This window comes from Penicillium waksmanii (assembly GCF_028829765.1).
Source record: "Penicillium waksmanii strain IBT 27052 chromosome Unknown utg000008l:1.0-5622682.0:1.0-5626561.0, whole genome shotgun sequence".
Lineage (NCBI taxonomy): Eukaryota > Fungi > Ascomycota > Eurotiomycetes > Eurotiales > Aspergillaceae > Penicillium > Penicillium waksmanii.
The window spans coordinates 3839552-3867038 of NW_026643254.1; the positions used below are offsets into that span (position 1 = coordinate 3839552).

At 51.3% G+C, this 27487-nt stretch overlaps 9 protein-coding genes across 9 annotated transcripts; 4 read left to right on the top strand and 5 right to left on the bottom strand.

Annotated features, from left to right (window-relative positions):
• Positions 1-95: 95 nt before the first annotated feature.
• N7481_009785 (succinate dehydrogenase assembly factor 2) lies at positions 96-1059 on the bottom strand (the record flags this gene model as incomplete). Its single annotated transcript, XM_057269004.1, has 2 exons — positions 96-529; positions 609-1059. 2 exons carry the CDS (start codon positions 1057-1059, stop codon positions 96-98), a joined length of 885 nt encoding a protein of 294 aa, XP_057119681.1.
• A 630-nt stretch (positions 1060-1689) lies between these two features.
• Positions 1690-2572, bottom strand: N7481_009786 (p24 family protein; the record flags this gene model as incomplete). The annotated part of the gene is made up of 3 exons (XM_057269005.1): positions 1690-2009; positions 2106-2232; positions 2357-2572. The coding sequence occupies 3 exons, from the start codon at positions 2570-2572 to the stop codon at positions 1690-1692; spliced, it is 663 nt and encodes a 220-aa protein (XP_057119682.1).
• A 702-nt stretch (positions 2573-3274) lies between these two features.
• Positions 3275-7366, bottom strand: N7481_009787 (uncharacterized protein; the record flags this gene model as incomplete). The annotated part of the gene is made up of 2 exons (XM_057269006.1): positions 3275-7251; positions 7294-7366. 2 exons carry the CDS (start codon positions 7364-7366, stop codon positions 3275-3277), a joined length of 4050 nt encoding a protein of 1349 aa, XP_057119683.1.
• Positions 7367-12172: 4806 nt separating this feature from the next.
• On the bottom strand, positions 12173-13363 carry N7481_009788 (uncharacterized protein; the record flags this gene model as incomplete). The annotated part of the gene is made up of 1 exon (XM_057269007.1): positions 12173-13363. One exon carries the CDS (start codon positions 13361-13363, stop codon positions 12173-12175), a length of 1191 nt encoding a protein of 396 aa, XP_057119684.1.
• A 1371-nt stretch (positions 13364-14734) lies between these two features.
• On the top strand, positions 14735-14914 carry N7481_009789 (uncharacterized protein; the record flags this gene model as incomplete). The annotated part of the gene is made up of 1 exon (XM_057269008.1): positions 14735-14914. The coding sequence occupies one exon, from the start codon at positions 14735-14737 to the stop codon at positions 14912-14914; it is 180 nt and encodes a 59-aa protein (XP_057119685.1).
• A 1475-nt stretch (positions 14915-16389) lies between these two features.
• On the top strand, positions 16390-17937 carry wetA (developmental regulatory protein WetA; the record flags this gene model as incomplete). Its single annotated transcript, XM_057269009.1, has 1 exon — positions 16390-17937. One exon carries the CDS (start codon positions 16390-16392, stop codon positions 17935-17937), a length of 1548 nt encoding a protein of 515 aa, XP_057119686.1.
• A 1939-nt stretch (positions 17938-19876) lies between these two features.
• Positions 19877-23130, top strand: N7481_009791 (argonaute/piwi family protein; the record flags this gene model as incomplete). Its single annotated transcript, XM_057269010.1, has 3 exons — positions 19877-20223; positions 20276-21423; positions 21479-23130. 3 exons carry the CDS (start codon positions 19877-19879, stop codon positions 23128-23130), a joined length of 3147 nt encoding a protein of 1048 aa, XP_057119687.1.
• Positions 23131-23959: 829 nt separating this feature from the next.
• N7481_009792 (uncharacterized protein) lies at positions 23960-24697 on the bottom strand (the record flags this gene model as incomplete). The annotated part of the gene is made up of 3 exons (XM_057269011.1): positions 23960-24327; positions 24440-24556; positions 24631-24697. 3 exons carry the CDS (start codon positions 24695-24697, stop codon positions 23960-23962), a joined length of 552 nt encoding a protein of 183 aa, XP_057119688.1.
• Positions 24698-25109: 412 nt separating this feature from the next.
• Positions 25110-27125, top strand: N7481_009793 (calponin homology domain protein; the record flags this gene model as incomplete). The annotated part of the gene is made up of 3 exons (XM_057269012.1): positions 25110-25276; positions 25354-26369; positions 26437-27125. The coding sequence occupies 3 exons, from the start codon at positions 25110-25112 to the stop codon at positions 27123-27125; spliced, it is 1872 nt and encodes a 623-aa protein (XP_057119689.1).
• Between the last annotated feature and the right edge of the window lie 362 nt (positions 27126-27487).

Here is a 27487-nt window from a genome sequence, read left to right on the forward strand (position 1 = left end):
ACTTCAATATACATGGCTCGTTTTATCAACAAAGACAACTACCTAATAATAACAACTATAATATACAGAATGACTAAACCTCCACCACTAATCATCTAGTTAAATACCTGCACATTCGGCATACGGCCCAATCCACCGCCAGTCTTCTTACTCTTCGCCGACTCAAAGCCAGTTGCGCTCTTATCACGGACATGCTCCCGCAGCAACTCCAGTACCTTCGATTCCTTCCAGCGCATGGGGACCGGGCGATATGCCGCCCTGAACGCTCCAATGGTCTGCGCCCACTCGCCGCTCTTGGCACTGGTCTCCTTCCAGGTCTCGGTCAGCGTGTCTTCGGATGGCCGGGGGTCAGCTCCGGGCTCATCAGCGGGCGGGTCCTGTGTCGCCCAGTAGTAGATATCCCAGTCGTTCTCATCCAGGAAGCTATCGTACTCCTGCAGCTGTTCCGCGTCCATGGTACGCAGGTAGACGTCGGCGAATGTAGACAGGAGCAAGTCGGACTCAAGGATACCTCGCTTCCGACTCTGATCTAGATTTTCACAATGGCGTTAGCTGAGAGCTTCACTTGGAGATGTTGCTGTTCAGCAAAGATATCAATGACAACTCACATAGCAGGCGTGCTCTCTTGGTGGTGACGTCCTCTCCAACTCTCTTCAGTGGCTCAACCTTGAAGGTAATACCCTCCATCTCTCCGACTCCCAGCTCGGGCTTCTGCGCACCCTGGTCCTGACGGCCGCCGGTGAAGTGCTCAATCTTGCCGGGGTATGGATCAGCTGGGCGGTAGTTCGGGTCGACCGAGTTCAGCATCTCGGGCGGCGCGGGCCGGGATCCAACACTAGGGAAGTCATTGGTCATTGTGGAAGTCGTATTGGGGACGAACGGATTGGTGTTCTTCTTGGTTTGGGCGTCACGGTGTCCCTGGGTTGTCGAGGGAGCCCGGTCGTTGACATCGGGATCCTTGAGACGCAGAGCCGATGTGCCGAATGAACGGTTGATGGCCTTCAAGGTGTAGGACGGCGCAGGGCGCATGACGCGCTGGATAAACCTGGGGGCAGACATTATGCTCGTCTGTCTTCAGCTCCTGCAGTTGTTGGAGAGTTGCTAAAAGGGATAGCAAGTTGAGGAGCTGCAATGCTAACTTGACATCATCCGGAGTAATGTCCCGAAAATCTACCTGCAACACCCGGTCTCCGATGTTTGCACAGTTTGCATTATCTCTCTCCACTCAGCCGCGGCGCATTACATAGCCGGGGTCCAGCTGGATACAGCAATACTACTAGTAGTAATCGAGTCAATTGCTTTCAAGTTGGTCGAGTCGATGGGATACTCTCCATGAGGTACTAAATATAAGGGTATAGGGCCTAGTATTGACGATATTCAGGGACGTCCTATCTCCCATAGCCAAGGATACTTCACAGAATTGTATACAGGTTATGTACTCCGTAGTGATACTGAACCAAATGAATGATTAATACCTGCGCAAGCAGGGCGTGTATTTTATATCATTGAGGTCATGACTGTTGCAACAGAATGCCATACGACATGAGGGAGTACACAGGGAGACGATGGAGCAGGACTCCCCCAGAAAGCGCTGCAGCGCAGATCCAAGATAGCAGCATAATAAAGAAGAAGAAAAAAAAACATAACACTCCATAATGCAACCCATCCATCCAATACACAGCAGCGGCTTTAGATAAGGTGCTTGGAGCGGAAATAAGCCCGCAGGTAGACAACCTGCCACGCACCCAGACCAACCAGCATACCCATGGTGCCGAAGGCGAACCACTTCACGCGCTCGTTGGTGCTCTCGTTGGTGTCACGCAGGCGCTGCTCACGGGAGCGGAGGTAGTCCATCTCGCTGACAATCTCGGTGACCATCTCCTCGATACGGCGGAGGTCGGTTTCGATGGGCTTGAGCTTCTCCTGGGCCTGGATGCTGGACCAGTCTCGGGCGTCGGCGCCGATTTCAACGTCGAGTTCGATTTCGCGGGATGGATTGCTAACAGCGTCTATTCAAGAGAAACCAGGTTAGGTCTATTCGTTTGAGTGCGCGGCTGGTGGATGATTTCCGAAACGTTCGCATCCACGTCCTTGGTGAGACTTACTGCGGCCGAAAAGCTGGTTCTCAAGGCACACGTCGAAGGCAGTATCCGCGGTCGAGGTAAAAGCCTGACGCACTTCGCCAACGATATCCTTAGGCCGACCGTGGTCATTGCCCATAGAATCCTTGATCTGTATGTCGAAGAGTGAGTCGTCAGCAATCAATCGTCTTGTCTCATGTGTAAGGGCTGCCACCCTTGGTCGCTTCGAAGATGGAATTGAGAAGACCATGTGTCCGGAGGAACGTTGAACGTACGTGCATGTTGACGACTTGGCCGTCACCCTTGGAACCGCTGACGATAGCGGTTACCACGACCAACTGGTCCTTCGAGACGAAGTTGCGGATGCATCGCTCGTTCTTGCCGCCGTGGCCGGATTGGGCGGGCAGATCAAATTTCAGGGCGGTTGCAATTTGTACCACAAGTAGGAAAAATGCGAGGACGGACCTCATTGTGAATGGAGAGGAGCCCATGGTTTGGGGAACTGGTCGTGTCGGTAAACAGGAGAGCTGTTGATGCCACCTGGTAAGGGGGCCGGGATCAACGATATTCCGGGGCGATCCAGCGGAACTATAGACCACATCACACTTTACTTGTAACAGCATCTTAAAACCAAATATCCTCGTGAATTGGGATTGATGCATAGTCAAGATCAATAAAACCAAACCTATTACCAGCAATTTACTAGAATATTCGAAATAGGGAGCAAAGAAAGAAAATTGGTTTAGGAGTATCGAGGCTTAGTTAGATACTGGCACAAGTACATCAAACATGGTATCTCGCGAAGTTCACAGAAAAGTAACCAGGGATTTCCCAGTTACACATGGAAAAGAATTGAAGAAAAAGAAAAGAAAACGTAGAAAGAGAATGAAACCGTATTAGTCGTTCAGTGTCACCTTCCAAAGAAGGAATTTTGAAGGGAAAGTGTCTTCTCATGAAGAAGCGAAAGAAAGCCACCGGGTCATAGCCGCAACATAGACAAAAATAAAAATGGTACCACAAGGCACATGAAAACTCTATACAAATTATAAAGTTTCAAAACGATGAATATAAGTGGAAAGATGGATATGAAGAAAGGACATAGTCAAAACGATGGACAAAGTGGATCGTTAGATGGAAAGTTTCAAAACGCTCAAAGCATGACATCGAAGGATTGGGGTGAAAATTGGAAACGCCTATACCTCGACCTTCTTGCGGCGCACAAAGAAGCGCGAGAAGGAATTGTCCTTCTTAGGTCGAGCTGGTGGCTCGGGTGGTCCAGTGTTCCGAAGGAAGTCCGCCAGAGCGCTGGTCTCACTCTGCTTGTGCGAAGTGGATGGCATCGTACCGGGGTTGCGTTCCGAGCCAACCTTTTGGGTGTAGTTGGTCTGAGTACTGCCGAGAGTGCTCTGCGAACGCATGGAACTCATGGACTTTTTGTTGGATGGGCCCTTGTCGGTGTTGGGGCGTAGGAAACGAGACTTCAAGCCCGCGGAGCCATTGGAGCCTGACGAGGGTGGGGGGCCGCTTAAACTGAAGGGCTGGGGCGCCTCTTCTGCTTGTGGGGGAGGTGGCGCGTTGCGGAGGAAGTCCATTAAGCTTTCCTCTTGGCGTGGGGGCGGCTTTGCATTGATAAGCTCTTCGAGCATATCATCGTCGTCATCGTCGTCAATTGCATAGGGGTCTGGAACACGACGCTGCTTCCGAACTGGCATCGGGTCATCTTGTTCCATAGGTTTGGCAGGCGGTGCCGCCTTTATCTGGGCATTGCCACGGCTGGCGGATTCCAGCAGACCTGTCCGCGAGCCCAGAGAAGTCATGGACTTATTAGGCATGGAGCTGGTCACAGAGCTGTGAGTAGCTGTATCCTTCTCGCTTTGAACAGGTTCGTACTGCAGGTCCTCGGAGTCAATCGTGTTCCTGAACGGCGCAACTGTTCGGGGAATGCGGTGTGCACCAGGTTGCGGGGGACCCTCGCGGATGAAATCAATCAGCTCTGATGTTTGAGAACGCTTAGTCTCAACAGGTGCGCGTGCCTGGAGGCGGGCGTTGCGAGTTGATTGACGAGACTTGTTGGACTTGTTGGTATTGTAGGTACTATGGGTATTGTTGGTACTGGCGGAGATAGTAGACTGGCGCCGAGAAGACCTCGTCCCATTGGTAGGGGTCGGGCTGCCTGGATGCGAAGACGTGGGAGTGGCAGGTCCAGTTGACTTGATGAACTCGGCAATTTCACGAGTGGAATCGAGAGTAGGGCGAGCATCCCTAGCGTTGCCTGATGACACGGGGGACTTCGGTGGAGCTGGCATGCGAGAGGAAATGGGAATGAACTTGGGGGAATCAGCGGACTTGGTGCGTCCGAGAGAAGTCAATTCCCCATTTGCGCGGGTGGAAAGAGAAGTCGGTGGTCGTGCATCTTCTCCCGGAGGAGCCGTGCTCTTCAAGAAATTAGCCAGATCATGCGTATCGGCCGTGTCCGACCTAGGGATTGGTCGAGGCGGCTCGGGGAACTGGACAACTGGGTTAGTCGGTTTGCTAACAAAATTAGACTGGAATGAAAGGGGAGGGCTTACAGTCATCTCCCTCACACTCTTTGGTGTAAGCGTGAAGTGGATAGTCTCGTCGCTATTGATCAACTTGTCCAGGTCCGTGGTATCGTTACCGTCAGAGTCCGCGCTACCAGAGGCCCGGCTCGTGTCAGATGAGCTGCGAAGGCGGAGCGAAGGAGACTCGCCCGGACGACCCATGAGTCGAGTGATCTTTCCAGATTTCTGGGATGTGGTAGAGCCCGCTGTAACTGGACGCTTCTCACGCGAACTGCTGAAGCTCTCTGAGCGGCGAGACTTGGCTGGCTGGACGGTCGAAGAAACAGAATTGGAAGGTCGTGGAGGCATGCGTTGCACGGCTGCTCGCTCTGCGCCACTGGGAGAATTGCGATTGCTAGCCGTGACCACGAGCGGGCTAGGTCTGTGGCGTGTACGGGATTTCTGGGAGTATTGGCTGTCGCCCGAAGCGGAGGTAGGACGAGAATTATCGGGTTCTAGCGCAGCGACACTCTGAAGAGGCTTTTCGGAGACGGCATCATTTTCATTCACAGGAACACTCGGCGAAGGGGATGCCATAGCCGATTTATCGTGATCGTGCTCGACGGGATTTTCATCATCGAGAGTATTGACAGCCTCGATCGTGGCGCCAGGTGGTGCGGATGTGGCTTCTGCCCCTTGCGTGGTGGGCTTTTTCTCCGCGATAGGTTGACCGTCTGAGTCGCTAGTTTCTGCAGTGATCGCCGTTGCATTGATCTGAGCAGTGGAATCCCTGCTAGGTTTCCTCCTTGGGCGTTGGATCGTCGCCGCAGGCTTAGGCTTCTCGCACATTCCCCGTCCTTCAATAATCTCCGGATTCTTGGTTGGTTCCTCATCAAGGGATGAGACGGAGACTCGGGCACTATTCGACTGATCGGTCTCGTCGTTGGCGCTAGAGCGCAAGGAAGCAATGGTTTCATTCACGGGCGGACCCCGTTCAGCTTGTTCTTCATCTTCTTCCCGCACAATGGGCATTCTCGCATCTTCTAAACTCTCCGCTTCTGTAGGCTCATCGATAGGTGTTGTGATCGCAATGCCAGGGGCAGTCTCTGCAGCATCGACGAACTCGGCGGATTCGTCATCTTCGTACATGGTTTCGAGCTGCTTGCTCTTTTCCGAGGCGCTCGGGGATGGAGCATTTTCATCTGCAGGTTCCGACTTGGCCTCGCGTTGTGGGCTGGCCGCCGCATTTGGCAATGACCTTGAGCGGGCATGACGAACCACCTTTGGGTCGTCAATTGCGGAGGCACTCACGGGGGAATCCCTCGCACCAGGCGACTTGGGCGCGAACGATGGCGATGTGAAAACCATCAAGCTACGTGGTCGCACCTTGTGCGCGACAACGGCCTGCATAGTCTGCACCTCACCTTCCAACTCATGCGAAAAACCGGGAACCTCGATCTCCTTGACATCGTGATCGCCTATGGGCAAGGGGATGTCGGCGGGGTCGGCTGGCTCGACGGGCTCGACGGGCTCGACGGGCGCTGCTTGCGCTTCAGGAAGAGGCTCCTTGGGAGTGACAGGCTCCTCGATGGTCGCAATACTGCTCTTGCGGCTTCCCGCCAGAGTCGAATAGCCTCGACGGCGGAAGGACTCACGAGAAAGAGTTCGCGAAAGAGTGGTGTTGCGTCTGCGCTTTCGCCAAGTCCGCCACAACCGGCCCAGAGTCGCGTTCAACGCCAATTTTTCCATGTCAAGATCCTCCACCACTAACCGATCGATTCGCTTACGTTCCTCCTCCAGGTCGATCGATTCACTGGCGCCGTCATTCAGCTTCGCCGACAGCCGGGAGCGCGCCGTCTCACCAGCAATCACCAAGGCGCGCTCGCCAATGTGCTCGATGATGGAAGTGAGAAAAATGGCCGCGGCGGGTGTGATGTTATCGACATGACTGGAGAATCGACGGGGCGCGCCGTCGCACTCCCCAAGACCATCTTGCGCAATGTATTCATCCTCATCCTCCTCTTCCATGTCGCCCAAACGAGTGTATACCATGCATCGAAGACGGGTCAATTTCCACGAGCGCACAAGATCGAAGTCGCCGCCCGGGTCCTGACCACCACGGAATTCCGTCTTCTCGTCGTCGGCACCCCCCATATATTCGCTCAATTCCTCATCGGCGGTGTCCACAACCTCGGAGGCGAGACGGGGCTTCAGGACGTCGGAGACCGCTGGGCGGATACATGAGAGCTGGGTAGATTTGGAAGCGGCCAGGACATTGAAGAGCAGGTTGTCGAGGAAGCCGTTCAGTAGTGAAAGGGCGGCTGGTGTAACCAGAGCAGCGGGGCCGGAGCCCGTCTCGTCGTCCTCGGGGACAAAATCGGCGGCATTAAATTCTTGATCGGAGTCGATAATTTCCGAAGCAGCGGAGGAAGAGATAAAAGCAGGTGGAGGGTGTACGGAGGGGGAGACATGAGGTTCACTCGAACGTGCGAGTCGCTGGAGAGGGAAGTGCTTCGAGAACGGGACAAAGTCCCGGCTTCCAGGAGATCGGATCCTTTGTAGGGTTGCATGGTTGATCACTGGTGGACCGCGGACCAGGGTGTAGAGTGTGTCGGGTGTCTGTTCTCGAGCGCAGTGCTGGGAATGGACTGGCTCAGACTAAAATTCAAATCTCTTGAATCATCCTGTACTCCCCGTCAGCTTGTATATTCCAGGTGTCTTGCATGTATTCTTTGATTTCTGCATTAACTGCAGTAACTGCATTTCTTTGGTGAAATTGCGCGCCCGGAGGGAAGTGGAGGGACGCCACGGCCCCCAGCTTCAATGCAGAAAAAGAAAAACCAAAAAACGTACCCGTTAAAGAATGGAGGGCGAAAAGGTCATGCTGGTCAGGGATGATCAAAGAGGGACAGGACAGCAAAGGGAAGAAAAAGAGAAGAGAGAGAGAGACAGGAGTCGAAATTAGTATTGTTCAACCCTCCGAAAGGAGTGGGGACCAGCTTGAATCGTTCGGGGGAGACTACCGAATGGTTAATACTAGTAGTGGTTAATGGAGTGGTCTTGATTTGACTTTACGGATGTTTACTGTATTGATCAGATCAGGTAGGAGTAGTACGGAGTATAGGCTTACGAATATACCGGTATCACTACGGAGTAAGGTACGAAGTAGTTATACTATCACGGAGAACATGGGTCTACTACATGAAGTATACAGATACAAGATCTACTGTACACTTCCAAGGTTGGTATGAGTACTATTTCACTTCCTCTCCCATCCCCTCGTATGTGTTCCTCTACTCCTATCTGTACCTGGCGTAACCACGGTCCGGTCATCAGCTACTCCGCCTATCGCATTGAAGAAACCAAAAACCAGGGGCAGGGGGGGCTACGAACAACAAGACTGTTCCATCGATCGACGGGCTCCAACGAGGACGCTAGTGACTGAGTGAATCCATCGCATCCACTCCAGAAACCCAATCATCTCCTCGTGGGACCACTTAGCCTTTCTCACTTGGGCCCCAACCCACACGCATTATTGGATTTGTTCCCGACGCTGATGCTTCCTGCAGGACCCCTGTTCCTTGGAGTGCATTTTAATCTCTCGCTTGTTCCAAACCTTCCACGGCCCTTCGTGACCCTCCACTGGATTCCGTCGTTGCTCACTTGCCTTGGGGGACGCCGGACGCCCGACGCTCCTCAATGGCCACTGCCCACGGCACATCTCGATAGTCTCTGTATGGTCTCCACCAAGGACGGGGCCATCTTCAACCAGTTATCGTTGTCCTCGGCCCTCCCCTCAGCCGCGACCATTCATCTACTGGCCTTGTTCCATGGGGCTACCGACAGGGCGTGGGGGACGCCCACGAGGTGCCCCGAATTATGCAAGGAATCCCGAATCCCCTCGACGCCCGATGAAGGCGCCTGCAGTACTCCGTAGCCGTTTTACAGTAGTTGCAGAATATCGCCCCAGGGAATCAGGCCACGGGGCGGGTCTTTCAGCCCCGATTGTCTGGGTGAGCGTTGCCCTGATACAATTTCACAATTCAAGACCACAATCATCGACTCCTTTCCCCTCCGATTTGACCACCCTTTTTTTTTAGGGCGGTCCTTTGGTCTTTGCTCTTCCCCCTCCTCTCCCCACCGAATAAAGCCGGAACAATGGGATTCCTAGCTTTCCCCATGTGACAAATCACTCGACTGGAATTTCGGACTCGGTCATTTTCTCTCTGGTGTCGATCAATAGAATACATATCCATTGTCTCCATCAGGAAGTCCAATCACTTGCGAGGCCGCCTGTCCGCTGGGGAATTTCCACTGTTCGGTTTTCGGGGAGAACACCCCCCCACAGCGAATGAAAATCTCCGAACCGTACAACCACCGGTCGGTGGCGTGCTCTGATAGCTATGACCATTTTCAGGAACAGTAGTACTAGAATGTGTACTCCGTACTCCGCGCACTATTCATACAAGGCGTCTATTTTCGTCCGTAAACTCTGTATTAGAGTTATGATATGAGTTTCCCGTGTTCTCCGTTCAAGGAGCGGTCAACGCCCCTGGTCAGAAATGTGTAGATCCCGATTTATGCTCCTCCAGAGTATGTACGAGTAGCACATGCGAGTCTCGCATCATTTTCGATTCTTCTGGGTACTACTCGTAGCTTTGCAGTTCCACGATCGACAGACCAGCGGGTCTCCTGGCGGTCCCTCGTGGCCCGTTTACTCCGCAACCTAGAGGTTGACGTGGAGTAGACTAGCTTCTAGTCGGTCGGTGATGCGCGCCGTAAGCGGGAATAGGGTTTTTTTAATTCCTGGGAAATACGTACACATGGTGGCCATACCGTGCTTATCCACAGAGTACGTCCGAGAACTTGAATATACTCGTACTCCGGAGTACTATACGAGGTATGCGGCATACGAACTTGAAGCCATCGTGTTGAGAATGCACGAGCGACAGGCATACTTTTGAGGTACATAGCCTGCAGGCGTGCGATATACCAGATCTCATCACAATGCATTTATGTACGAGTATTGATCCCCCCCGAGTGCCAATTCGTCGCCCCGCTCTGGTCAAAGCTTTGCCTGATTCACATTGCAGCTCGAGCAATTGACAATGTGACATATTACGTAGCAAAGGAATAATCGCAACGAGGTCATGACCATATAGTATGTAGCTATCCGTGAAGTCTTGAGCTGAGGCAGTTTAACCCCGACTCCGTCGCACGATCGCGAATACCTCCGCCCCGCTGACAATGAATGAAAGGAAAGGAAAGGAGATGAGGGGGAAAATGATCGTCCATAAAATCCTGGTTCTGTTGAAGTTTCCACCGGCAATTCCCGCACTGATGAGGAAACTCAAGTGGTCCACTCTTTGTTCGCTGTCATAAACTTGCCAATTCCTCAGGGCCCCACTAGCCAAGATTGCATCGACCTCTACGCGAAGTTCTTCAACGCCGAGACTCTCCACTGAGAAATGAGATAGCAAGAGAGGGGGAGGATCACTACGAGTATGCACACTTGTACGCTGAGGCCAAAGAAAGTTCAGTGAGTGCATGGTACGTGCGTCAAAGCCCGTATGCTGCATAAACCTTGAACAAGAAGACAGTTCATATCCTGTACACCGCATTGTAGACACAGACACTCCGTTCATAGCACAGAACGAGGACCTCGAGAAAAGGACTACCCGTGTACCTGTCTGTGCATTTCTGCGGCGTTACGATCGACACCGGCTAAACGGTGACTGGAGCCAACTTCTTCGTCCTACTTGACCTGTCACCCGCTCTGCAACGCATCCAACTTGTCTCTGGAGTCGCACGATGGCCCTGCATGTATATTATTGCAGGAAGAAGTCGTGATCCCAATCTTCACCGTCTGGTCGGACACCGATCATTTGGGTTTCCTGCTGTGTCAGATGCATTCGCTCCTTGGCTACTGTGTGGGCCCTGCTGGGTACCTCAGGAGCAATACGGAGTACATAGTCGATGATATGGGCAGCGACGTATGGAGTCTGAAATAGCCTATGCAGTCGGGATCTTCTGCCATGTCGTGCCTCTTGCTCCACACTTCAGTTTACTCTCGCCTTGACGACCAGCTGGCTTCTATGTAAGCAGGTCGACAGGGCCAAGCCCTTTCTTTAGGTGTTTCCACAGAGTACGGATACATACACAAGAAAAGCAAGTGATGAGGGTACTTCGTAAGCCATGCTTAGTTTACACATCATCTCTGTCCTCGATGACGATAGATCCGTCAAATACAGCAACGACATGCATGCCCAAAAATGAAACGAGGAATACATGTACATATGCCGCCCCTCAATCGGCAAAGCTCCCCTGAGCCCATCCCTACCGGCTATGGAAAGACCATGAGGAAATCTCCGAAGCCCCTCCCAGCGACCCGCTAGCCCCATTCCTAGGTTTTGTCCCATTTGACGGATCTGGATTCCCAAATGTCCGGGGTCCCTGCTGCGAGGGGCCCGTTAAACACGAGTCAGAGGCCCCTGCCATTGGGACTCCAGTATCTTCACCTCAATCCACCCAGTCGGGTGGCTTCAAAGGCTTGTGGTGGGGAGCGGGAGGAATCCTGAAACGGCCGATCCTAGCTGTCTCTTCCATTTTGGGGTTGATGCTCAAGACCGTTGGCCGTTTGGCTTTTGCTCTATCGACGTTGGCGTTATGCGAGATTCTAGACCTTTTCTGGGGGGACGCTTCTTTTGCATGTGCGTCCTGCTAAAGGAATGTTGGTTTTTCTTTTGCTATGTTTGTAATTTCCCTGTCTAGTTTGGTTGGCGTTTGGTTCTGGCGGACGGTTGGTTTCATAGTTGTCACAGGGTCTTAATTACAGTCTCGGACTGCGTAAGCCTTACAGGGGTTAGGGCCAATTAGATCGGCATTGGATATTTAGCGGAAATTGTTTGAACCTGAAGAAACATGGCCTTCAACAACTGAGATATAACTGTTAATATTGGTGGACCTAGTAGATTGTGTTGAATGCTTGAAGGTAGTACTACATTGTGTGAAGCTTGGCCGCAGTGGTGAGTTCCAACTTGAAGGTTCAATGAGGCGATTGGACCCTTGAGATATACTTAGTACCTTAACTTCAACCTTGGTACCAGTACCACAGTACCAGAGCATAACATGGGCATAATAGAAGACACCGTATACTGCCTGTATTCGTACGAACTATACTAGTAGGTGTCCAAGTCATTCATCGAAAGTAAATCGACATACCCGCGGGCAGCAAGTGATGTAATGCCCAAAGAAACCTCAGCAGGCAGCCTGAGTATCAAAATATGAAGAATGATGTATACAGTAATTTTTATTGAGAGCCAGCCGAGAACCTTGGAACTCCTACACTTTAGATTCCTGATCCCTGATGAAAAAGAAGATGAAGTTAAAGAACCATGTGCATTTAATGCTAAATAGGACAAATTGCTTGTCCGCCGAGCTGACCGAATACTTTTCCTAGGGTTGAACCGTCCATGGGATACCATTTTGTCTGTTATATCAGACGAAATTGAATCGCTATTTTGTTATAGTCGTGACATCGTGAATTGATTTTGAATTGGTTATGATGTTTCAGCTACTGTGAGCAACATCTGTTGTTTTGCTCTTGGGTGGTTGTTCGATCGAGTTTGCCGTTGACGCAGGTAAGTCCTGGGTTCCCAGAGCATGGGCAACGCCACCAGCAAGGAAACTCAATTCATCTGGGCTGATGTCAACACGACCATTTGCCAACCTGTTCAGGAGCAGATGCTCGATCTTGTCGAGAAGGATGTGATGGGTGCTCGCAGACTTGTCCGAAGGAGCGATATCTGCCAGCTGGTCGCATAGATCTTCATGGCGCAGAGAGACTAGGCGATCAAGCTCATCGACCGCGAGGAGGTTGCGGAAGATGCCAATGACATGGGTGACGATTGAGTCGAGGTACATGCACGGGGGGTCGTCGGGGTGCATGGGTTCGGTTTCATGGCCCAGACGAATGCTGTCGACATGAAGACGAAGGTAGCTTTTGTATTTATGATCGGCAATCCCATGGATACCATTAATCAATGCGACGAAGAGGTTGCGATCCAAATCAACACCGTCAAGAGTGAATTCTTCAGGATGATGGGTGTAATTCTGAATGAATTCTTTTTCATCGCAGAGGTCATCTGATATCTCGTCCGCATCGGACTGAACCAAAGAGCCCTGGGAACCACCCGATTGCAAGGAAAGGAGCATCATTTCATGGACAGTCATTTGGGAATCCGAGCTTTCCTCTTCATCCTCGGTGTATTCTGGAGTATCAATGTACTGGACAGTTGGGCTGAAATGAACAGCTGCTTCGAATCCGATGAAAGCAACGTCAAATGAATCAGTGTGATCTTGACGAGTTTCAGGAACGTCTTGAGAAGTCTCTTCCCAGATAGAGAAATCAGACATATCGTCATCATCGTCTTCATGACTCTCGCCTTCGGAGAGAGCATCGTATTCGGAATCGATTTCATCTGACCCATAGCCAGATTCTGACTCCGAATCTGAATCGGTTTCACATTGCTCATCAGAGCGCGAGTTCTTGAGGATTGATTTCAAGAAGGGCTGAAGGTTAGGGCGCTCCGACTTGATGGTGTAGGTGGTAGCGCTTGGCTGCAACGGCGCAGCGTTATTAGACGAGACCGATACTTCATCGGACCCATAGCAGCTGTCTTGTGAGAATGAAACCTCGAGGTTTGCGAACGTGGATGAAAGCGAGTCCCATGACTCCCGGTTGATGGTAGAAGTGGCCATGTTGGCGCACTTATGAAGATTATTGTTGAGATTTACACACCGCGATGCTCCTGTAGGGCCTGCAAGACAGGATCCTGATCTATGCTCGTGGGGAGCACACGGCCGTTGGTGTGAATGATTTATTCAAAGGTGTGGTTATTGGAATGGCGTCGGAGGCCTTCAGAACATGGAGAGAGATCCATGGTATGAAAACACAAGAGAAATCTTGCGATCCTTTAAGGACACTTGACGGGGACGAGCCCAGCCAGAATGATAAAGGAATACATTTCGTTTGTGTCTTGTAAAAATTTGAAGGTGTGGGATTCGGGCGCTTTGATGCTTAAGACGAGTGGGTAGAGATGTCAAGAGATAGGGTGGTTGATCAATATCTCTGTACTGAGATGGATAGTGGTCGATAACTCAGTACCCAGTCCTGAGGCTTTTCGTAACGCTAAGTGTTTGGTAAGACGAGTAGCGATGCTTATGATCAAGGGGCGTCGGAGGTGCGATGGTGGGTTTCGTGACGCGATGAAAACGGCGGAATGTTAGAGGGCCCGTGAGTATAGGCGTTGGTGTGTCACAGGAGAGCGCGATCGCAGTCGAACTTGCGATGGACGAGACGAAGGAGATGAGGAGAAGAGGGGGAAAAATTGGAGTTGAGCCGAAGTGCCCACGTTCCGCGGGGTGATGGAGAGGGGTTTCCGGGTTGAGTCACACTCAGTCGAATAACCGGGGGGAAGGGGAGGGAAATAGCCAGCGAAGTAGGCAGCAGACTGGCAAGATGATGAGTTGAAAGGATGTGGAACAAAGCAGGGGCAAAGGAAAAGGGAAAAAAGCAAGTGCTGATAATACAGCACTGGGCACCTAATGGTTCAAAGAGGCCTTTCACTATTCAAGTTCTTCTCTTTGCCTCCGTCGCCTGACCTGGCTCCGTCATTCTGACTCAGCCACTTTCCCCTTCGCTTCTCGCATTTGCCGACGCCAACATCTTACTGTACTCCCTTGTATGACCAAGATTGACATATGGAGATACTCCCATAGGCACAGAAGACACTAGATTATGCACCTGATGACTAGTGTCTTCTGGATTTACCTCGGAATATTTACATATCACATTCGGGCATCGATCATTGTTCACTTCCTATTCAACCGCTCCGAATTATGACCACATCACGTGAACGAGAAATCACCTTGCAGAACTGCATGGGACGCCCAATGTGTTTGCAGGCCTCATAATACGTGGACTAATGCCAGCTCATGGATAAATTTGGAAAGTCAGGAATTGGAATAACAAGATTTCAAGGATCCACAAGTCATCCTCGGCTCTTTGGGATATTCTTACCATGCACCTCCCTACCCTCCTAGACGCATTTCCAAATAATGCATCCCAAGATGGGCCTGACTCAGACTGTTTTGGGTCGTGAAGTACTTCAGAGCCCTATGAGTGGTGCCCTCATCTATTTCCTTTGCCCCAAAGATGTGGACAGTGGCACCCCGAAATACACCCTTCCTACTACGCTTGATAATATTGGCCGTTCCTGGCTCAGCCAAACAAGGATCTCGACCGACTGAAAGAACACTGTCGTGGCTACATCCAGCTGCCACTCCTCGGCACAACAATAACTGGGTATGCGCCACTCGGACTCACCCTCATCGGTCGGACGCATTTGGCCAATGGTACCTTTTTGAGTAAGAAAGGAACAACGAATGAGAACCATGCCACCTCTTTGAAACATCTCCATGACTGGCTAATTCTCGCACGGCTCAACGGGGGGTATCTCTAATGCATGACTTAGAAGCGTGGCCTCGTGTATGCTTCGATGGCTTCGATGCATTCGATTAGGGCCAACACCTCCGCAATGTGGATAATAATAGAACAGAAAGGGTTCGAGAAGCTCCAACGGTGCTGCTGGCCGGCGATCTTCTACGGCCCGTTCGTGCTATCCCCCATCGAGGAGTTCAGTCGGCCGATCTGATTTCTCGAATGCCAAAGACCCTTCTGTACATTGTCGGAAGGGGCGGGAGTAGCATTCCGCTCGACCTCTGACATTCCCGGCCCACATTCCTGCTCTCCGACACTTGAACATTGGATACGCACTTGCACGAACTCCACCATGAGAGCTAGTGACCCATGAGGGGAAAGAAAAAGAGAAAGAAAAGAGGACGGCGAAAGCTGGTGTGGATCCTACCTTCCATCAGGCTAACCTAAGGATGATCGTGATCATTTGATATTGAGGGTCATGACGCCTACACTATAGTTGAGCCTGGCAGGTGATCTCTGTTCAACCAGTGAGATGGGGCGCATCTTAGGCTCGGAGATCTTTTTTTCATGGCTCTGTGGCCGTTCCGACCCAAACCTAGAGCTCCCCGATGCCCATTGGGGTTATGCCGATCTCACTCTAAAGTGTTGATTTGGCATGTTGGCTCTCTATCCCACACTCCCCGCCACATTGACTTATTCAGTGACGCGATGCTTCGGGAATAGCGCGGGAAGGTTGCATTATCTACGGTGGCTGTCAATTGTGAAGCTTGCTGCGGGGGCTGGATACGCTTCCAGCGGATCTATTACCCTTCAGGCTCTCAGTTTGTCTGATTGGCTCCATGCTGATCAAACAGCCTTGAATCATTCCTTTGGAGGAGGGTGGAGTCATTAAGCAGCCAACCGGGTTGTTCCTCACACATTCCTCGAGCATCTGGGGATCTGCTTGGAATGTATGCAGAAAATCTGAGGCTGGAGCTGTCGATGGCCATTCAAATAGTCGCCTCGATCTGTTTGTTTGCTTTGCTTTCTTTGCATACTCTGCATTGTTTTCTTTGATTGACAAACTGTCAAACATCTCTCTCCCCCTCTCTCCAATATTTGCATCCTTTTGGCATATTTGCATATTTGCATTGCTGATTTGCATCCACTGCAAACTGCACCCCCACAAGACCTCAAAGACTTTCTTTATCCTCTGGTCACCAATCACAGTGGACCATCGGCTCTCCGGGTGTTCGACCTTTGACTCAACCACAACCACTTCGCCGCAAACGGAAAACAAAGCAAGATGTTCGCCCAACCATTCGATCATTCTTGCAATGATTTATTCAACCAATACGTCAATATGGATCCCTCTGGTCCCGATAGCAACAAAGACCTATCGTTGTCCAGCGACCTTGACCAGCTCTTTCCCCTAGACTCATTCTCGGACTGTGGCGATCACTCCCCCACCGACTCCACTTCTAAACGCCATCGTCAATCACCGCAACCTTGGACTCAGGATTGGTCCCTGCAAGACGACGGAACCTCTCTTGACCAGTTCGCTTTTCAAGACACTGTTCACCCTTCTGCTATCTCCGACTTTACTTTGAACAATTTTGAGGTTTCCTCCCGTGGCCCTGCAGGAACCACCGGAATTTCATCTACCTCGCCCTCCACCCCGCCAGCTACTCCTCGGCGGAAGACGAACAAGAGCGCTCTGATTACTCCCAAGTCTATTCGCCATCGTGACCCGAATGAGCGCCGGTCACTCCTGCGAAAGCAATCCTTCTCTCCTAGCATGATGCGCTCTTCGCTTCAAAAAGGAAGAGTCGCATACCCTGACACCTGGGCTCAAAAGATCCAGAACTTCGATTTCACTGGCGCAGACGAGCGTCTCCCATTGTCGCCCCCGCCATCGGATGTCATAGTCAAGCACGAGAATATGACCGCCGACACCATGTCCCAACACCACCATGGCTTGCCAGAGATGCCTGGCCAATATGACTCCCGCCTCTTTCACCCTTCTCCTGCTGTCTCAATGCCCTCTCCCTCTGCCACTGCATTCGCACGACACCAGCAACAATACATGAACCACCCCGGCTCCTCGGCCTTGACCAATTCCAGTCCTCCCTCCGCAGATGACATTTTCTCTTCATCGCATTCATCCGATCCTCAATCGATTTCCTCGTGGCAGTCTGATGCCCTTGGTACTTCTTCACTATCTTTCACCCCCGATCTCCAAGCCCAAGATGCCTCTTGGTGGTCTCCTATGCCCTCCAGAGTCGCTCAACAGCAGCAGACTCCTTACCAGTCTATGGTCACATCCCCTGCACCCCAGCGCTCCATGCAAAGCGTCGGCAGTCAAAATGACATGATGCAAGGTGGTTTGATGATCCAACTCGACCCGTCATTTGACATGTCCGGCAATTCTTCCTTCTCCTCCAATGTGGCCTCGAACTCTCAGAAATTCGTTACTCCCTTCGCCCCTCAACAAGTCCACACCTCACGTTCCCCGTCTCTCTCCCCGCGGGCCGGTACATCACCAAAGAACAAGGGACACCGTCGCACACACAGCCGGAAACTTTCAGGCCAGAGCATGAACGGTCCCAAAATGGCAAAGCCATCCACCAGCCCCCGTGGGGCAAACAAATCCGTGAACGTCTCCTTTGTGAACTTCACAGCTAATGATAGCCACCGAATCCTCGGCGGTGTCGCACCTTCTGGCAGCTCCAAGACAAAAGCCCGACGGGAGCAAGAAGCCAAGGACCGACGGCGCAAACTGAGTGAGGCAGCTCTTCGCGCCGTGCGCAATGCCGGTGGCGATGTTGATGCTTTGGAAGCTGTATTTTGCTGAAGCACATCCTACTTTGCTTCTTGATTTAATTTTTGCGTGTTAATTATCTGACGTTATAGCCGGTGTTTTTGTTTGTCATTACTATATCATGGGGAATATCTTGGTTGGTCGTTCAGGCGCTCTGGTTTCTTGCTTTTCCATCTTTGGTTTCGGTTTCCCCCCAAAATTCTGTATACTTTTAATGTCTAGACAAATATCTACCAATGTCTAATACCATCACATCTTCTGTGAATTCCATATCCTTCCGTTCATTGTAGCTTCAAGTTTGTGATTTCTAAATAATTTTGCCTTGCGGTATAGTCCGCTGCGTCCGCTACTATCCGCAGATCTGCGGATAGCAGATCTCCCGGGCCGTTTGTGCCGCTGCACGTGATTACCTTCACAGTTTCCAATTACAACGTCAAGTTATTCAAGAGAATCTTCTCTCTTTCGTCTCTTTCCTCTCTACACTCTACATCCCGAATTTCCGATCATGCCCCAATCTTGGAGGCTCCAAGGTTGCTCACGTTTGTACCCTCCTTTGACTAAAAACCATGCCCTTCCTTCAATCTGATATCCTCTAGGGCTGGGCATAAACATGCGAATCCTCATTCACAGCGGCTGAATAGCCGCGTTGGACAAGGTAGTTCTTACCGTCATCATGTCCTAGAAGATACTCCTCCGAAACTATCCACCTAGTTCAAGAAATCCCAATACCAGGTCTGCCTATGACGACCGCATTTCAAGCCTTCTCTCTTATTTCTGGGAGCTCCTACGCTATTTCTGTGTTTGCGATACCATTTGGCCAGACTATATCTGTCGGGGTTTTCTCTGGCATATGTATTATGGCTTAAGTGGTATTTCGACAGACTGTAGCTAGTGGCCGTTTTTACGACCTTACGACTCTACGGCTTCACGACTTCACGACCACAATATTTTCGAATTATTTCCATTCATGCTAGGGGTACTTCAACTACAGCCAGAACCTCGGCCAGAACCTCAGCCGAAATTTGACCTGAACACCTTATCGGGGTGTCCCTGCGACCCTGCGACCCTGCGAGCTGCGCGCCGGCCTTAACTTCGACTACTTAAGCCAGCCTTCCAGGAAATCAATCTCTCCTTTTGATTCTCCCAGATCACCATATCTTTTTCTTATGCTGATCACGACTTATCCATACCACGACTACGCTATGTAAGTGCACCAAGACCTTCTGCTATTGCTGATTCCCATCTCTTTGCGTTCCCGCGATATCCAATATCCCATTTTGTTATCCTCACTATCGTTTTGATTTCTATCTCACTTTTGCCATCAATTTCGCCTCTAATCTTATCATGCTGGCTCGATCAGCTTCAGCCTGATATCCCATACGTTTGTTCATGCGAACATCGTGACAACTGGTCGGTCTCCCCTCATTTTTGCCCTTTGATTCGCTGCCACTGTTTGCCCCGTTGCATCGTTTGCTTGCCATTCTATTCCCCCCGAAGCTCCAATTTCATCTTCACATTCACCCTTCCACCACTTTCATCTCTGGGAACTACCTTCACCTTGTGCGTCTCTGCAACGAGAATCCAACTTTGCTGGAGCCTTCGTTTACTGAGTGTCCGTGCAAGTTGCCCACAGAACCCTTTCCCACTCCTATTCATCTGCGCATACCCAACAGCCTCGGTACCACAGTCTCAAAGTTTGTATCCTTCATGTCTGATTGCCATCGCTAACAAATTCTCAGCAATACCCTCCTCAGAATTCCCTCCTTGCGAATGCCAAGTTTCGTGCAAGGCGGATTCCTTCAACCCCATTCTCGATCTCAGACAGGTCTCTCACTCATAGGGAGCCGTTTCCACCCCCTCCTCTCCCTCCTTCGAATTCCATCTCTTCTCACGCCACATTCAAACTCATATTTCTGAGTCCCTATCTCTCTCTTTCACCCGATACAACTACAGAACCAGTACGAATGAAAATATGTCTTCCCGTGATTCAAATCGCGGCCGTGGAGATTCACGAGGCGGCCGACGCGACTCTGTGACTGGCCCACGACCCTCGACCCCAACCAGAGAAGGTTCCCGGCCTACCACACCTACCGGTGCTGGCGATGCTCCTCTCCGATCTCGCAGCCCGCAGAGATCTCCAAGCCCCGAACGAAGCGGGCGAGGCGGAAGTTCCGTGAGAGGACAATCGTCAGGCCCTCCTCGAGGTGGCCCTCAGCAGCGTGGTGGCCCTCAGCAGCGTGGTGGCTCCCAGTCGCATGGTGGCTCTGGAGGTCCTCGCCCGGACTATCAAAGTACCCCGACTGTCAAGGCAGATAGACAGTAAGTTGAAGGATCCCTTTTGCATGGAAAATCACTGACCGTTTCCATTTAGGGTGATGTTCACTGCTTCGCCTCCCGACAAGCAGATAGCGGACTTCGAGAAAAAGTCCTTGGAATCCAAGAAGAACATCAAGCAAGAGCCCCAGCGAGATCTTCGAAACAAAAAGACCAAGGCAGAGAGGGGTCAATTGCCGATTCATGTCGATTTGGTTCGCCGTCCCGGTTATGGCACCAAGGGAAAATCAACCAACGTCCGCGCCAACTTTTTCTCAATGATTTTCAAGCCAGATGCCAAATTTTACGCATACAGTGTGAAGATCGTTCCGGAGCCCACTCACAAGCGTCATATCCGACAGATCTTCAAGCAACTCGTGCTTAGATGTCCTGAAATCAAGGACTGCATGCCTGCGACAGACGAGACTCAGTGGATCGTGACCTGCAAGCCGATCCCCTTGAAAGAGACAACCGCCAGATGTGATCCTACCAAATGTGATCCTGGGGAACAAGAATGGGCTCACACTTACACTGTTGCCTTCACTCTACAGGACGAGAAACCCATTCCCTTGAAAGGTCTACTTGATGGGCTTGCAAACCCCGACATCCATGAGAAAGTCACAGACGAGGACTATGTTGTTCAGCTTCTCAACATTTTCATGACAAGCTTCGCTTACGGTGACCCAGGCGTCACAAATGTTGGCAAAGGTCGACTCAAGTTCTTCTACACCGATAATCGTCAAGAAAGCATGAACCTGACTGGTGGACTTGAAGTTCTCCGCGGCGTCATCTCAAGTGTGCGCCCGGCTGCCAAACAAATTTTGCTAAACCTCGGTGTCAGCAATAGTGCTTTCTACCAGCATATGAATTTGGCCGTCTACATCGAGGAGGTTCTTCGAGGAAATTTCAATGATCTCGAAACTCTGAACCGATATCTTCGCACTGTCAAGATCGAACTCAGACATTCGCCTAAGATCTACGATGATGATTGCAAACAAGTTCACCGCGTCGGCACTGTTTGGGGATTGGCAAGCAAGGAAGATGAAACAAAATACGTTCCCAACAAAGACAGCAAAGACAGAAAGGATCACAAGCCTCCCCAAGTCAAATCGTTTGGCGCCGGTCCAGACGACGTGCGATTCTGGTTTACCGAGGAAGGACAATCGAATGGCCGCTACGTGACTGTCACGGATTTTTTCAAACGAAGTAAGTGGAATCAGGCACTGTGGCAAGAAATACTAGGCTAACCCGTTCTACGCAGAATACGATGTCACGTTGAAGGACAAGAAGAAACCAGTGGTCAATATCGGGAACCACCAGAGGGCTGTCTACATTCCCTCCGAGGTTGCCTGGATCAAGAAAGGGCATGTTTTCAACGGCGAGCTGTCTACTGCGCAGCGACAGAATATCATCAAGTTTAGCTGTCGCCAACCACCGGACAACTTTGAGACCATCCGAACTCTTGGCCGAGGCATTATGGGAATGTCCGGTAATTACTTCCGCGACAGACAAATCAAATTCTCCGACGAGATGCTTGTCGTTCCTGCAAGGGTTCTTGATGCCCCGGCGCTGAAGTATGGAACTCGCACGGAAAAGCCTCAGAGGGGTGCCTGGAATCTTGTGGGAAAGCAGTTTTCTGCAGGTGTCACTATCGAAACCTGGGTTGTCTTGTGGATCAAGTCTGGTGTCACCAGAATTCCACCTGATCAAGTCCAGACTGCCGTTGAAGGCTTCCGCAAAAAGATGGCTGAAATGGGCATGCGAGTGGCACAGCGCCCCAGTCTCGAGTCCATTGATATCAAGGGGCCCATCAAAGACCAGTGCGAGGCACTCCAGGCGAGACTCATAAGTTTGGCAGCGAAAACCCCACACCTCCTGTTGGTTGTGCTTCCCACAGGGCAAGACCGGATTTTCCGCTTCGTCAAATGGGCCGCTGATTGCAAACTGGGCATTCCGAATCACTGCGTCCTCGTCGACAAGTTTGCCAAGGGGAATCCTCAGTACATGGCCAACAATGCGTTGAAGGTTAACCTGAAGCTCGGTGGTGTCAATCACATCCTTGACCCTCCTGCCTCTGGATTACTGGCCCAGGGAAAAACCATGGTTGTCGGAATTGATGCTACGCATCCGTCTGCTACTGACTGTGAAGGCTTCCCAACAGTCGCTGCCATTGTTGCTAGCACAGACGGTCGACTTGGCCAATGGGCAGGAGCAAGCCGCATCCAGACTTCCAAGAAGGAGATTCTTGAGAATCTGCAGGATATGATGGTCGGTCGTCTTCACCGCTGGCAAAAGGTCAACAAAACATTGCCGACAAGCATCCTCGTCTACCGTGATGGTGTGAGTGAAGGCCAATACAACGAAGTGATGAAAGAGGAGATGTCATCGATTCGTCAGGCCATCCAGAAAGTCTACCAAGGCTCTTCACCGAAAATCACCTTCATCATAGTCACAAAGCGCCATCACGTTCGCTTCTACCCAACCAGTTCAGAAGGCTGCGATGACAAGAACAACTGCAAAAATGGCACGATCATTGATCGAGTCGTGACACGCCCGTGGTACTACGATTTCTATCTCCAGGCACAGGCTCCCCTCCAAGGTTCGGCTCGTCCAGCTCACTACGTGGTACTTCATGACGAGATCTTTGCTCCGAGTTCGCGTACCGCAGCCGATGATCTACAGCAGCTCACACACAATATCTGCTACATGATGGCTCGCTGCACCCGTTCTATCAGCTACGCCACCCCGGCATTCCTCGCTGATCGCTACTGTGACCGTGCGCGAAAGCACGTTGTTGCTTGCTACGAATGGAAGGAGGCACAGAATCCCCATGCAAAACGAGCCTCACACACACCTACCCAGGCCGATGTCTCGATCAATCCTCGTCTTGCAGAGACCATGGTTTACATTTGAAGTCATTGATTGATTTGTTGATTCCGTTCGGGCAATTGTGGAGTGAAAAAGTTATCTTATGGCTTAGTTTTTATTTTAAGATCTGATAACGAGGCGGGAGGGGTGCAAAAGCAAAAAAAAAAAGAGAACAAAAGGTTTATGTTGTTGTGGCTTCTCTTCAATTTCATCATGTTCGTACAGGGGAGATGGGAAGGGGCAAAAAGAAAAAGAAGAAAAAGAAGAAAAAGAGAGAGAGAGAGAGAGAAGTTGCGGTGTGACTCCCCTTTGATATTATGTTCTGGCTTTTGTTTTTCAAAATAAAATACAAAAAAAAGGGCCTTCGGGCTATTCAAAACCAATTTCTATGCTTTTCTCGTATGGAATCCGCGGTACAAGCAGAAACAAAGTAGTAGTATGTCGTTGACTTCCAAGTTCGTAGGTTCGACGTTTGTTTTAAAGCATCGGGATATGTAAGTGTGATTGAGGTCGAGGGTAATGGATAATTCATTGAAGGTGCATAGTATTGTACAAGAGCTAGTTTACCAGAAGCTGACTCGGCCTGAATAAATAGAGATAGTGGTTTCGTGGGTAATCAAATCAGCCAAATTCGGCGACCAGGCACGCTGATCTCCAAGGCAGCGGGAGGTTATCATCATGAATGATGCCGAACTGAAACAAGGTAGCAAAGTATGTGTGTTTGCAACAACGGTTTCTCGTCATCGGTGTCCTTCTTATCGTGTAGTTCGTTGAGAAATGGCGGGAGAGGTTGGCTGTTGCACTTCGACCGCATATGTCCCGGGGGCATATCTTAACCGATAAACTTATGTTCCAGACCGCCCGAATTTATATTTCATCGCTTGGAATTTGGCGACCAGTCGGATGGCTGCCAGCTGTCGCCGGGGTTGCTACGGTCTGCCTTGGCCCATGGGTTCGCTTCCTTTGGGGGTGTTGGTTGCGAAGCCGACTCGGTCTGTGAAGGCGTCGCAGATTGTGTGGAATGGGGGAGATTTTGAGACTTCAAGCTCCCAGAGCCGTCGCCGACTGAAGGGATCGGGTTCTGGGGCTGGGGCTTGTCGAGATAGGACGGTTTACTGGCCCAGCGTTCATCGGCGAGTCGGGCGAGTTGCTTGATTTGGAGTTGTCGAACAACGTCTTGTTGCTGCTCTTCAACGGTTGGGGGATGTTCGCGTACATATCGGAGCCATTGATGCCATTGTGCTATTCGCGTATGAGCGTGTTAGTGACATTGTCTTCAAGGATCTGCCAAAATCAAAGCTCCAGTCAGGCGAATCGCCGGGGATAGGATTCTCTCCACTCGCATAGCACTTACGGGTAACTTGCACATCGCTTAGATGAATCTTGGGGTCCGGCTTCAGCATTCTTCGCCAACGATTGGCATTTGGGTCATCTCTGTACTCCCAGAAAGTATTTCCGGCGAGATCCACGCCTGAGCGGCAAAAGTCAGTAAACCCGGGTGATATCCAACGAGGCTCGCAGAGACAGAGACAGAGACGACTTTACCGGCAATTCGGGATTTTCGCCAGGGGAGCTTGAGGCTCTTCCACTGGAACCAGAGACTATTGACCATAATGGGATGGGGATGGGGTGGAAGAATTGGCAGGGAGGGAAGCGTGGAGAAGAAAAGTGGTTCGCGGATGAGCCAGAACGTCAGGAACGTCATCGGCCCCGAACATAAACAGCCTCCATTCCATTCCACTCACTCACTTCCATCTTCCACCTTCCACCTTTCGTCTAATCCCCCCCCCCCCCTTTACTCGCATATTCGCGGGTTTTCGGAAACTCCCTATTGTCGTTCACTGGACGAAATCGTCTTGGTGCTTTTGCGCGCCCCCTTTGGATACCCAACTTCCCCACGGACCGGTGGCCGATTAGGCAGACTCGGGCAAAGGGATACTGCCACGCAATCAGGAACCACGGTGTTTTCCCCTCACGCTCTTGCAAATCAACCTTGATCGTACTACGATCACCAACCATTGATCATGGCTTCGGTTACCTCGCTGGACAAAGACTTGCGCAACATGCGCCTATCCCGCTATACCCCGCAGGCAGCCGCGGAGGTACGTGACTGGATTGAAGAGGTTCTACGTGAGAAACTCCCTTCGAGTGATCTGTTAGAAGGCCTTAAGGATGGAGTGGCACTTTGCAAGTGAGTCTCCCGATTGTTTTCGACCCGTCTTGTTCTTTGCTCGGCGCTGGCCGGCTAACCCCTTGACTACGAACCAGGTTAGTCAATTTGGCTGTATCACCAGGCGTGAAATATAAGCAGTCCTCAATGCCATTTGTTCAGATGGAGAATATTTCACACTTCCTACGCGCATGTCAAATGGCACCACTCGGCCTCCCCCCGCACGATGTCTTCCTCACTGTCGATCTCTATGAAGCCAAGGACCCGGCGCAGGTCCTCCAGTGTCTGGCATCGTTTAGCCGTCGGGCTCATATTCTTCACCCAGGTATATTCCCGCGTTCGGTTGGCCCGCAAAGCAAACGTGGGGTGGTCAGCCCAAATGCGACGGGCTCCTCCAGCCAGGGGTCGTATACCCCACGAACCGGCCGTGCTTCCAGCAATGCCAGCGACGCCAATCCTAACAACCCCGGTCGAATGAGTCCTTCTAAGCCGTCCGGATCTTACAGCTCCTGGAGTAAGAAGAATGACCAGGGCTCCACGTCCCCCGCTTGGAACATCCACCAATATGGCTATATGGGTGGTGCCAGCCAAGGCAATCAAGGCATTGCATTCGGGTCTCGACGGCAAATTACTACCCCAAGCCCGGCCGTGCCGAGTTTAGCAGAAAAGGAAAAGTACAGGCGTGAGGAAGATGAGAGAATTCGTCAAGAAACTGCGAGACAGGAAGAGGAACAACGAGCTCGCCAACGAGAGATCGAGGAGCAGGAAGCGCAGGCCAAGATTGAAGAAGAGCGTCGATGGAAGGAGCAGACAGAACGTTTGAGAGAGAAGGAACGCCAAGAAATGGAAGATGAGAAGAAACGGTGGGATGCAGAGAAGCGTCAGTGGGAGGAAGAAGAACAGCGACGAGTCGCGGAAGAGAAAGCAACTGAGGAGCGCCTCGAGCAAGACCGCCAACGCCGAAAGAGTGCTACCGATGCTCGTCTCAATGGACAATTCCTCAGTCAATACCAAGCGGGCCAGCCTGGTGCAGAGCCGGCAGTCGAAGAAACACCCGAGAGTCGGCGCATCAAGGAACTCGAACGCGAACTTGAGCAAGCCAAAGAAAGAGAGCGTCAGTATGAGACTGATCGATCAGGACTCCAAGTCGAGAAGAGTGGCGACGAATCTCCATCTCGTAGCGGTAGCCGTCAACGTCCCGTTCCAGTACCCCCCCAAACCAAGCTACGACCTCTCCTCTCTTGAACAGGAACGCCGCATGCTGCGCACGGAGTGGCAGAATACACAAGAAATGCCAGCAGCGCAAGAGCAACCAGAGGAGGTTGAAGAGCAAGCCTCGCCTCCACCTCGTCGACCACTCCCACAGCCAGTGCCTTCATCTCAGGCAGTACCATCACTCCCACCTAGAGATCTACCCGCTGCCTCTCGTCCTCTTCCGGACCCAGTTGCATATTCCGCAAACCGTGGTCGCGAGAGTCGTGTCGATCGCTTCCTCTCCTCTAACCCAGCACCTCAGGCCGCTGCTCCATCCTCTCATGGACCTCAAGACTACAGCACGACATCAGAAGTCGACGCAGAGAACAGCCGCCGTATTGCCTCCCAGCAACAGACCAAGGCCGGCGGATGGGCATCGAAATCGCTGCTTGAACGTGAAATGGAGCGTGAACGCGAGCGCCAGCGTGAATGGGAAGAAAACCAAGAAAACACCCAGGCTGCTGCGCGCGATAACACCATGGGCTCGGGGCCCGGTCAGACCTGGGACGTTCATCAATACGGGTACTTGGGTGGCGACAACCAGAACCGCGGTGGTGTTGGATTGGGCGTTGGAGGTGCCCGTCGTCAAATCATCGGACCTCGGCCTCCGCCATAAATGTTCATCTGGTAGATGAAATGCGTCCCTATTCAACCTAGGATAGTAACTATTTTTTTTCCTCTCTCCATTCTCTTACTGTTGAGCCTGGCTCAATGTCGATTTCCATTCTTTGCGTCGGCGACCCGGTGGTTTATTTCTTTTGTGTTGCTATGATTCCCTTCCGGAAGTTTTGTCTTGCAGATGTTTCTATACTACTTTCTTCATACTTCAAGCCTACACTGCGATTGTAGATGACATCTATTATATATCAATAATTGCAGCCATTTATTGAATGCAGTCCAGTCCTCAAATTCTCAGTACTAGTAAGAATCAGCCCTCCAGACCTCAGGGCCAGCGAGTCACCCACCCACGGAGTGACA